Consider the following 12,525-nt stretch of genomic DNA (forward strand, 5'->3'; position numbering starts at 1 on the left):
CTGCAGATATTGATGAATAAATCAACATAGAGAAGATGTGATGACGTAAAGTATGTAACAGTACCCCACTATTAAGTACTGATTAAGGAAATTATGTTTAATTTAATTCCATTGCCTCAATAATGTTTACAGTTCTGTGGTGTGTTTGAATAGCATTACAGTCATGCACTTGAAGGGTTTCGTTATCGGTCAATCTTTTCTTAAATAGGCAATGTCCACAAGAACGGCCCTATTATCTTCGGAACACTGCAACCAAACAACAGGATATATTTATTCTGCTGTGAGCCAAATCTGGAACAGCTTACAATAAATAACATTCTTGACAGCTTCCATCATTTCCCAGCAGCGGTGAAATTTTATGTAATTTGCTAAAATAATATGAATTTTTACCACTCTTTTACAGTTTTACAGTAAAAAGATTATATGTATTTTTTGTGGTGGTTAATAATTGAAAGAGTCTAATAGGAATGTTCAGATTAATGATGGAACATATATTTCTACTTAAAGGAAGCAATCTGAAATGACATTGATGAACATGTGACACAAAATACGAATAAGGGGTCCCGTGTCAAAGTTCAAATCTACAAACATACAGTAAAAGCTACGGGCACATGTGCATTTTGACCCCTGCGTGTTCCCGTCAGCATGACCACTTGTGTTTTTTGGCTGTCTGTGAGTGGACGATGGCACTGCGACGCTGTGGCTCTCATATATCACACGACTATGGCAGCTGCTGGAATGTGTGACACCAGATAAAGCACAGGTGCCACAAACACAAACCAGTACGAGACACAGAACAACACAAATTTACCTCTTTAGTTAAAATTGGAAAAAGCAGTAAGGGTTTAGCCAACAATGGTTTTTTTACGATTGCAAAAAGCTTGTTGGGGTTGAGAAACAAAGTGCAAGTTGTGGCCTTAGTCAGTGCCAGGAAGGGGAGGTGGGAGTAAGAATGTAAGGAAAAGGTTATATGAGTTAGTTTCAAGAGTAGAAGTAGTGGAGTTGATTTCAAAAGTAGCAAACGACTCAAGTAAGAGATAAAGCAGGTATTTTCACTGCTTTTTATGAACTTGTAAACACCTGACTTGTTTTCAGATGTCAAACTTCCAAATAAAAAGGAAATGAAAAGCTTTAAGAGTGTGATGTAACTTACTCGAATAGGTTTAAGGAAGTCCAGATTTGAGAGGAAGTGTCTCTGTGCTTTGTTCAACCATTCGCTGGATGATTTGCAGATGATTTCTTGAGTCCTTTTGGATACATTGCGGTCGGCAATATGAACAAACTCCTCTAAGGGTGTTGTGTTGCAGAGATCTCTCAGATGGAATCCAAAACCTTTTGTGAGCACCTAAAAGAAAGTGAAAAAGAGAACATTATTTCACATTTCTCAAAAAATAGTGGAGAATTTGAGGGATTACATAAAATAACAAAATAAATGAATGTTGTAGATAAAATCGAACTTGATAAGAGTGTGGAACTACATAGAAATATGTTGATGAATAACTTAACATAGAGAAGATGTGATGACGTACAACATGTAATAGCACTCTGCAATTAAATACTAATTAAGGAAATTGTTTAATTTAATTCCATTGGCTCAATAATGTTTACAGTTCTGTGGTGTGTTTGAATAGTGTTGCAGTGATACAGTTGTTGAAGTGTTTCGTTATCAGGCAGTCTTTTCTTAAATAGTCACTAGGCAGTCTTTACAAGAACAGCCCTATTATATTCAGAATACTGCTACCAAACAACAGGATACATTTATTTTGCTGTAAGCCAAATCTGGAGCTACTCACAATAAATAACATTCTTGACAGCTTCCATCATTACCCAGCAATTGCAATTTTTTTTGTAATTTGCTAAAATAATTAAAATTTTATATGAATATATTTACATTATATTTAAAAAATAGTGGGGAATTTGAGGGGTGTATGTATGCACGTATGGCGTAGATAAAAGCAAATGTGATAAGACTGTGGACATACATAGAAATATGTTGATAGCAGCTTTTAGATAAAACATTTGAATGAGCAAACAAAGCTGTGAGGCCTGGTAACAGAATGTCCATTTCTTTGATATGAACTAGACGGTTCACATAACTAGTCAAAATGTTACGCACAAGGATGGTGAAAAAAACCTAGTGTCCTTGACCAGTTTGTGTTATTCTGTCATGTTTATCTGACTCCAAACATGCACAGTGCGCTTCTAATCCCTGTAGAATAACAACAGAGGGCTTATGACTATACACTGTACAGTATATCATTCAATAGTCACCAAGCTACTTTTATTAAGCTATGTTGATGTTTATAGATCAAAATCCTAAACCTGTTTTGACAATTCTTTCTTCAGTCATCAAAGCCAACATGACTAATTGGGCATCTATAACAGTTCTAGTTATTTTCAGTGATCAATGGGCGTGTATGGAGTAGATGAGATGTGCCAGACATTTGGACTGAGCGTGCACGTGTTTCAGAACAGAGGAACGGGGGGAGGTGCAGATCATGTGACCACAGCCCACCAACAGCGGAGAGGGATGATGTTATAGATTCAGGGTAAAGCTGCTGCAACAATGTGATGGATGGTTTAAAAATACATTGGGCTAAAACAAGGTAAACCATGTGACTACAGTTATTGCAAAAGTATGAGTGGATTTGACTAAGAATGTTAAAATTTAAGTTGTTATCTACACTGTAAAAATACAAAAAGTGGAACTGAAGAAAGAAAGCATTTGAAAACAAGGGATGCCCATCAGCTTATATGCCTGCACCCAAGATGAATTTCAGCTGGGGTATTAAGGGCTTAACTGTGCCACAGGCGCTGTCAAGACAAGGTCATTACAGTGCTGAATGGTGTATGAGTTGTGCTGTTGCTAAAGCTGGTAATAATAACATATGTATTATGTATTCAAAGAGTAAAGGGATATTTTGAACGACTCACCTTTTCCAGATTGACATCAGCCTCCACGATCTGTCTGAGGTCGTGTCGGGGAAGAGAGGCGTTGTGGTGAAGGAAATGGGAAAGTGTCTCATTATCTTTCAGAAAGTCCTTCAGTTTGAACCCTGTGGGACACCAAGGTTGCATTTAATATTCATGGTTTTAGAAGAAGAATTAAACAAAAGCAAAAAAAGATGACAAAATAATAGGGATGCCACGATATCCAAATCTCACAGTACGATATTATCGCGATATTCATTTCACGATACAATATTTATTGCAATATTTTGCAAGCAGGATACTTTTTGCATTTAAAATACCTTGACAAGGTATTACTTACTGTCATAATCCCAAGACTTAAAGTAAAAAACATATTTCTCCATGTTGTCTGCACTGAAATGAATGATGGGATATGTAGTTTCCTAGGATTTTAGCTGTTGCTACTATAAAACAACGCATTTAACCAAAGGAACTTGTAATTCGATATATTGCAACAGCTCTTGATATTACTGTGAGAGTTTTGACAGTACAATATCACAATATTTTGGTTATTGTTACACCCGTAAAAATAATAATGGTCAAATTTTTATATAGTGCTTTTCCACCTTCAAAACACTCAAAGTGCTTTACATCAAGAAACCACTCACCCATTCACATACACATTCATACACCAGTGTACACAGACACTTGGGGTTAAGTTGATAAACACATCAGCAGTAATCATCTGTGGGAGCTGGAATTGCATTGCCAACCACTCTGTCGACAGTGTTTTTCTTAATGTTAAGAGTGGGATTCGAAGCGCTAACCTCCCCTCTTCCCTCCGAACCCCCCACTACATCCGTGCAGCATTTTATACAGTAATAAATCTGCTGAGCTTTTAATAAATGAGTAGGGAGAACACCCTTCTGAGGACTTCTTGTTCTTTTCCTGAATACCATAGACGCCATAGTGTTTATGAAACTGGCTGGAGTCGGTTTATGGTCTGCAGACTCATACAGACGAGGTTACTCACGGTCATTCCACTTTGCTCTAAATACCACCAACTTCTTCTATCTCCATCCTGTAATTTGTCCGGGAACAAACTGACTTATTATAAAAAAGCTCCAATGAAAGTAGGTTAAGAGGAATCTCACACACAAGAAATGGGCCCACAGGCAGCTGGTGTACTGAGTTATTTTGGTTACAAACAAACCTGTCTTTGTCTTTGTCTCTTATGCAAGTATAGTTTTTGTGTCAGCATAGCCTTTTGCATCATGCTAATCATCTAAATATATATTAATATATAATAAAATAGGGCATGACCAGTCTTCCAATGCCAGCGTCAGCCAATTCCCTGTAATTTAGCTCATCTCCAGTAAATCTTGTATTTTTAAGATTTCACATGACATAGACAAACAGGAAGCACTTTACGCTCCCTTGAGAGGAAATGAAAAAGAACAGTGCATGTCGAGCCAGCACAAATGTGATATGTCTCATGTGTTCAGCCTTCAATGTCAATTAGAAACTCAACACTTTTAAGTCCATTTATCCCAACCATTTGTCTGCATGCAGTTTTTTTGTTTTTCATTAAACACCTTTGTGGCACTAGTTATCAAGGGATAACAACAGGGGAGTGTTAATAAGGTCTAATCAGGGTCCCAGTAGGAAAACTCCCATGATGCTCTTTGCTGTGGGGTTTGGGGAGAGACAACATTGTTCACTCTGGTTGAAAAAAAGAGTTGGCAAAAACACATGTGGAAACTTTAAATCCTTTGTTTGTCTGTTTGGACAACTTAAGTGTGTGAAAAAGATTGTCCAGAGCAAGCAACAGAAGTAACAATTCTTATCTATCAGTGTCAGATTTAGACTTAACCAGGATTTCAAACAAGGACAGTCCCTCTTCCATCATGTGCTCCTGGTCTTTCATATCCTGTTTTAAATCAAACAGACATGAAAATGCAAAGCAAACTTGGCTACTTAACTAAGCTTATTACATCAGTGGCCAAACCAGCGCAAACACTACACTTGTTTGCTCATTGCAGGTAGTCAAATTGCCTGCAATGGAGTTATGAACTTTCCGGAAATATTAGTGATGTAGCTGATAAAATAATGAATGAGGTCACTCACAAACAAATAAACGAAATACACACATTTTCACCAGAACAATCTACAGACTCAATCCTTAAACCTTAACCACTGTCAGGTGTCTATGTAAAGGCCTACACACACTATAAACACTTTTTTAGTCCTGTATATTTTGTACATTGATCATTATGTTCAGTGGCAAATCGTTCACTATACTAGTATATCATCATCAGCAGCAGCAGCAGCACCATCATCATCATCTCAACATGATAAAGATCCATCTCCCCCTCTAATATGGAACCAAAAGCATTGCCTCAAACCAGCTGTTACATGTTGTACTCTATACAGTATAGCTCGCTGTGCTTGACCCTCAACACTTTATCTGTATAAATCTCTCTTCTAACCCCCGTTGCTGGCTGAATTATTAAGCTGCACGTGAGCCCCTCTGCGCACAGCACTTTGATCCCTATAGCACCACGCTCCCTTCTGAGTCCTCCATCATTGTCGCCTCAATCGGACACTTCTCACGTGGCTTAAGAACAAAACAGGCCTGTACATTAAATTACTATAATGATAAACTGCACAGATGTAGCAAAGGTCTGTCTGACCAAGAAAACAGAATCAATGAGCACCATTACATCATGATGAATAACTTCACCCCACCTCCTTGTGCGTAGGCTATTGGGATTTATGATAAATGTCAATATTTTCTTTTAATTTCGCAAATGTGTAATATACAGGCTTTTCAAGGCCATGTAAAGCACAGCGTGTTTATTGCATCATAGGTCACTCACTGTTGATTTAACGCAGCAGAAGGTAACCAAACTAACAAGATCCTTGATTTTGTAGCTGTGTTGCATCATTTGTAAATGTACACCCAATAAAGAGGGCAGAGGGAAAAGACCCAATAGTTCAAAAGTGGTGTGATGATAAAAAAGTAGGTAATGTAAACAAAGCAAGAAAAAAAAATTTTTTTTTAAAATAATCTATCTACCTTTTGACCACATCACCCAGCTCTATTTTCAAGTTTAATTTGATGATAATATTTTATATATTATCATTTTTGTTGAGATAAACAAAAGATAATGTAGCATTTTTTGTGTCAAACCAAGTCAGCATAGGCTAGAAGAATTATGAACGTGCTATTTTTAGTTGGTGACATTTCAGCTTTTCCTTTTGCTGTCAATGTCAAAACCACTTTAAATATCTAAATTCAATGTACAAAGAATACTTGTTAAAGTGTATATCGTATTTATAGTGGTTAAATTTTGATATTTATAAAACCAAAATTGTGCTCTTAGAGGCCATTTTAGATGCAGTGAATTGCAACATTTGACTTTTGGAGATCGGATCATGAGTCTGGCAGGCGCCGATAACAGAGGCACAGGCCACACCCCTCGTCACTGCTATGAGGGGGGAGATAAGTCACTTAGTGGGCTGCAGGGTTATCAAATTATGTACTTGAATTTTTGGTTTTTAGACAAACTTAAAATCAGTAGGAGGTCTCTCTGTTACATAGAGAAAGAAAGCATGTTCAGTTGAATGTTACCAAGTAACTAATAACATTAAAATTGGTTCAGTTAAAGGCTAAAGAAAAAAAAAGATTATGAATGCTCCTATCATATTAGTATTTGTGCCAATGTGGGAGGATTTAACTTGGCTTGCAGTGAAAAATGAAAAAATATGAATGGATGACTCAGTGCCTTTAAAAAATGTGTTTAAAAGATGATATAATGTATTTTTTTCTTACGGGCTGTGTTCTTCTGCATCTTCCTGAGGGCTCTGACCAGGCCCTTGTAGCCCTCATAGCTTTTATCGTTCTGGCTATACAGTAGGATCTTCTTGGCATCAGTGATGAGACGAGAAATTCTGCAAAAAAGGTCAACATTAGATATGCCACATATGTCAGACAGCAAGTATCAAAGCACGCAGCAATATCTATTTAGGTTAAATTTGAACATCTGTACTCACTATTGTACTATTCCTCACTGTAAGTTCAATATTATATGAATGTTTCATCATCCAAACCAGTATTTCTTACATTGAATCGTTGAAGTTTCCCACCATCCCGGGGCTCTCTCCGGGAGTGGAGGATCGGAAGCAGGGGTTGTTTGCGTTGCAGATGATGCCTTGCACCCACGGCAGAGTACCAGCTGAGGGCATGGCCTTGTTGGGAAAATGACCTGAAAAGAAAGGTTTATATTATAGCATGCCATAAATAGACCAAAAAAGAGATACTTTCTTAAACAATACTAATAATTTTATTGTATGAGCAGACAGGGCAAACAGGGAAACAACTTTCTAAACTTCATTGTACACAATTGATCCCTCTGTCTCTGATATTTATGAGGTCTTATCTGTATGATGAAATTTATCAGCTGGCCTTTCAGCTACTGTTGAGGTTAACGAGATTACAATAACTCTTACAGTAAGATAAGAAAAACAGGCCAAGAATTTGACCTACTTGTTTGATGAATAAGGATTCATTCTAAGTTACTGTCTTCGCTCCCCTCCCCTTGATCTTAACATAATTTAAAATTTTTGAACAAAATTAATAACCTGAAGCTTTTAGTTTGCAGGTGACTTTTTACTGTTTAATTTGTCAACAGTCACATGCTCACAGTAAGAACAAATATTGACGCAAATCCTCCCGGTCTATTCTGTACCTAATCTGTTACAACTTGGATGTTCCGAGAAGACAAAAGGTAAATATATTATAGAAAATAAGTACAGTTTGGATAGAAATGTGTGTGTTCGATGGCAGAAGTGTCTGTTACTTACATTCATGCTGCTCATAGGGGGGATAATGTATTCTAACTGCAATCAAGATGAAGAAGATAAACAATGGCCAAATGATCTCAATCAAGAGCTGAAGCTGTTGGAAAAACATACAGAACATGCAATCAGAAACCTTGAGTTAATCAACAACACACAGTGATGACTTTGCTTTTATTTAGATCAAACAAGGTCAGTTTAACTTTGTACTAGTATGGGGGTCTGTCAGCTGTTTGTTGCCTGTATACAGTAATCCCACTGCAGTCTGGGAGAGTACTATGTGGGTTAATAAGGGGAGACACAGACAAGTGCTTCCCTGGGCTATGGGGCTGTCCATCTGCTCCATATGGGCCTCAGCTGCCTGCTCACAGACTTAACTAGTGGCTCTCACATGCGACCAGGATAAAGCATAAGGACAGTGTCTTAGTGGCCTGCTTTCCTTTGTAGTGAGCAAGTGGCCTGGAAGTCAAGTTACCATCGCCACAATTCTGATGGACAAATGACCTAAACCACTGCCAAGCATAAAGGGACACTGTGTTTGAGTCATCAGTGGATTTGATTTACATATGTGTGACTGTGTGGGCTTCAACCAGAACAAAATGGAGGCTGGATAAGAAATCTCATGAAGAAGAGTGTCATTACCAAATCTTTGACTCAAACTACAGTCAGTGTTTAGCTCAAAGGAAAGTCCCATAGTCCCATAGATGCGACCTTCCTACTCACTGAATAACTGCATAATAATAAAGCCACAGCATTATCATAATCTCCAAAGTACAGGAAAAATGGACTATGCTAAATATGTTTGCATGGTGTAATGATCAGATCTACTGACATTAGAGGTGGGAAATATTATAGTGAAAGATTTAACACATTTAACAATGTTCATTTTTAACACATGCCAAGTTATAACATTTAGTATAGCCTCTAGTCTATAAGAAATAAAAGGAATAAAAAATACAACAAATGTACCTGTAACTTTCCAAATAATGCTATAAAATGAGATTTCTACACTTTCTGGGCATAATTTTACAGTCCATTCAAGTCACAACACTTCTGAGCATGTTTTAGCACATTTCAGGTGAATTACCATAATATTATCAGAATATAGTCATTGTGATCATTAAAATAAAACAATTGAGATGCTGCTTTTTATCAGTGTGTCCCACCCTAAGTGACTTTGTTCTTACAGTTTGTCTCCGTCGATACGTGAAGTTTTTCCACAGCAGTAAGCCCAGCTGAGTGGAGACGGCCATGGTGCTGTCTTCCTCACTGAGCCCACTGCAGCTCCTCACTAGGAAACACACAAGACATAGTAAAGGTTACTCAAAGCAAACAACAAAAGGGGATCAGTAACACCCCTGGAAAAGTCAACACCCAAGTCCAAGAACTGCCAACAAAACAGCTTTGAATTCCACATTCTTACTTACTAAAAACTAAATATTACAGAACACACACAGCATAAAGGTAAAATCATACAATAAAGCCAGAAATGAAGATGAAGTGATAAAGAAATTCATACTTAAGGAGTAGTCAAAATTGTACACAAGTAGGAGTAAGTCTGCTGCAATTACAATTTTCATTAAATACAAGAAATCAGTTTGATCACTTTTACAAAAGGAATCATTTTAAACCAATCCTTGAGTAGAGCACAGAAGTAGATATTTTTGCAAACTTAAAATATTGTTTCTTACCAGTTTAGTCTAGAAGAAGAAAAACATATCTTACATTAAAACTGCTCTTCCTAAAGTTCCTCAAATGCAGTTATCAGAGTTAAACAGCAATCTGGAGTCCGCCTCAGCTAAAGTGAAGTGAGGGCGTCATATCTGTCTCAGGTCTACTTAATGTGGATGCATCAGTCCAAAGGTCGACTAACCATGATGACGGCTGAGTGGGCAGTGGGCAGCGTGAATGGGGTGAAAGCTATTTGCAACCCTTTAATCATAAATCTTGTTATTATTCTTTGGTTAATGTTGCACCATAATGCCAAAGCAAGTTCCATGTTTGTAAATTTTGTTCATTGGCAAAACTTGTTTTAATTCTGATAATCTTCACAAATTTCAAAAGTTACAGCCTACATTTTGATGGGTCTTAACAGGTCTCTCTCTGCAATAGGAGATGAATCAGTAGGGAAAGCTTGGTTTTTAGCTTGATTAATCTACAAATATTACCATGACTTTAAATGTGATCACATCATTGTGTAAGACACAAGGATGTAGACATTCTGTTCAAATTTGAAAAATACTTTTCATAGGTTGTTGCCAACACTGCAGGAGCACACTGGAGTACTCACTGTACATTAGTCAGCTCAGTGGAATTGATAGAATACATGGAGCAATAGTGGACATTTTGAAACAACCAACAGTGACCCTTGAACAAGACCTGTTTTTCTCAACCAACTGACCAGCTGACTCCCCACCTGCATCTACTTTATACAAAAAGGCGACAAGGATAATCGCTGTTGGAATATCTATCTAGACTATGTCGCAGTATATCTAGTGTGTGTTCAACACTTTCACTTATTCTTGGCTCATTACATACGCCTATTTATCATGACAACAGAGCAAGTTGATCCCTCTAGTCCTATCGCCTCCATTTTACGTAAACAGTTACACCACGTTACCAAAAAAAAAAAAAAGAAAAAAAAAAAAAAAAAAAGAAAAGATGTTTATACCAGGGAATAGAAATCAATCTTTTTATTTATTTTTTCCGCCATTATAAGCGCACAAACACACTCCCAGGTCCATATGCTTTAATTCCCTTTAAGAGAATAACGCTGTTCGTCGCGGTTATCACAGTCTTCATTGAGATAAAAAGACTCATCAGATGAACTGAATCAGCTCCGAATGGTGCAGTGCCAGTGCGCCTCTAGTGGCCATTCGAAACACTATAATTTTATACTTGTTTACCACAATTTCAGCATCACGTGTTCGATCACATTTATATACCTCTTCGTCTAAACTGGTAGTTTCCTGTTAAACTGGACACTCACTGAGAGAATAAAACCATATTTTCATCGAAAACAGATTAGTCTGTATTAGCAGTGATGGAAAAGACTTACTTGAGTTGTGTTGCGTTTGGCACATCCAGTAATCTAAACCTATGCTGCATGTTGCACATTAATACACGGATTACCCAGAAGATTGATTGGGCCTATGCAGGTTTTAAAACTATAAAACACATCAAGCATTATAACATTTGGTGTATCAATCTTTTTCCAAGTTAAAACACTTTAGTGCTCGCGGTTTCATTGTTTTAACAGAGCCTGGGTTACTGTCGGTCATTGTGTTTTGCGATGCTCAACCACAGTCGTGTCAAGTCGGCAGAACTACCACATAACCGGAAAATAGATGTGATGACAAAATAAAAGACGGCTCAAACATGGAACATACATCTAAAGAAAAAAAAAGTCCATTGCTAATTCTAAGTGATTTGAACAACTAAAATCCAATAGCCATAAGTAATTAACGAAATACATACCCTGCAGTTTTGAAAAGGTATAATGCCAAAAAACTATTTAGTGAACGAGACATGCAACAATTTAGAAGCTTTTATTTTCAGCAACACAAACCGGAAGCTGCTTTGAAGTACATCTATTTTTATGTATTTTTATCCACAAAAGACAGACGGTCAACGGGAGAATAGAAACAAGGCAAAAAATGTAAAAAAAAATTGACAGAAAAGGTAACTGCAGTTTTCTCAAACCATCGCAGTGGTCTTCAACATGCTAAATCCTTTCAGCGCACAACGTGACAATTCATACTTGGCGACGACAAAGTTACACAAAAGATTCGGGGAAAAAAAAATCCGATTTGTAGATAATCTCAAACAAAACTTGCAAAAACTAAAGAAAGACATTTGCCTAGCTTGACTGTTTTATCATAGCATTTTACCATAGCCTAGTCGACGAATCAACATATTTTAATGAACAAAAGAAACTCTCAGATCACCCCGAAAATGACAAAAACTCTGAACTCACCGAGCCTGTGCTGATCGCCTTTTTATTTCCACTCGTTCTCTTTTCATAAATAAATTGTCGAAATAAAAGACTTGATAGCTCCAGTTGTTACGCTCCTGATTGTTGTGCGTCTCAGCGTCTGATAAAACGGTCTTTTTTCCTTGGCCAGGGTTTTATAGTGCGCCTCGGTGCGCAGTGAGAAGAGAGAGGCAGAGAGGTAACCAGCGGTCATCCTTTTGTTGGCGCTCCATATAAGGAAAGCACGTGTGGAGTCAAAACATGTCTTAAAGGGACAGGCACACAATTTCGCTAAAGACACCACTTAGGTTTTATAGTGAATTATAACAATAGACCTGATTTATATAAACATATAGGACTGTCCATATTTATTACACCTAGCCTACTTTGCAAAGATTAAGTATGTAACCAATTGCTGTAGGAAATAAAGGGCAATTTCAATGGCATCGACGGGGTCAACCCTATGTTCCCACAGCCCTACGTTTTCTTTTATGTTTTTTTCTCATTTCTAAGACTTTTCTCAAAATTAAACTACAAGTCAAGTCAATAAAAAAAAAAAAAAAAATCCACATATAAAGAGATCATTCAGACTAATTTCAACCTAGGATCCTTTGCACCATGACCTGCATTACAACTGTAGTCTACTGCTGCTGGATAATAGGTTGGGTGTAACTACCAAACTGGGAGAAACACAGATAAAATCTGATGCAAATTGATGATAAAGGAAATGTGGGAACATAGGGCTTAATTTCGGGGGGAAAAAAGAAAAAAAAAAAAGACCT

At 37.3% G+C, this 12,525-nt stretch overlaps 1 protein-coding gene across 2 annotated transcripts in view; it reads right to left on the reverse strand.

Moving 5' to 3' along the window:
• The window catches only part of LOC110166147 (phospholipid-transporting ATPase ABCA1), a 29,914-nt gene extending 18,008 nt beyond the window's left edge, over window positions 1-11,906 (reverse strand). The window contains exons 1-7 of one of the 2 annotated variants that reach the window (XM_055158770.1): window positions 11,747-11,906; window positions 8,958-9,061; window positions 7,777-7,870; window positions 7,037-7,178; window positions 6,746-6,864; window positions 2,935-3,056; window positions 1,154-1,345 (exon numbers count right to left, since the gene is read on the reverse strand). In XM_055158770.1, coding sequence (XP_055014745.1) covers window positions 1,154-1,345; window positions 2,935-3,056; window positions 6,746-6,864; window positions 7,037-7,178; window positions 7,777-7,870; window positions 8,958-9,023 — 735 coding nt within the window. In that variant the 5' untranslated portion in view covers window positions 9,024-9,061; window positions 11,747-11,906. Of the gene's footprint in view, window positions 1-1,153; window positions 1,346-2,934; window positions 3,057-6,745; window positions 6,865-7,036; window positions 7,179-7,776; window positions 7,871-8,957; window positions 9,062-9,495; window positions 9,626-11,746 lie in introns of those variants that run through there. The other variant, XM_020931348.2, reaches the window with a different exon arrangement.
• Between the last annotated feature and the right edge of the window lie 619 nt (window positions 11,907-12,525).

Source organism: Boleophthalmus pectinirostris, unplaced genomic scaffold (genome assembly GCF_026225935.1).
Source record: "Boleophthalmus pectinirostris isolate CB_2022bp ecotype Guang Dong unplaced genomic scaffold, ASM2622593v1 HiC_scaffold_22, whole genome shotgun sequence".
Lineage (NCBI taxonomy): Eukaryota > Metazoa > Chordata > Actinopteri > Gobiiformes > Gobiidae > Boleophthalmus > Boleophthalmus pectinirostris.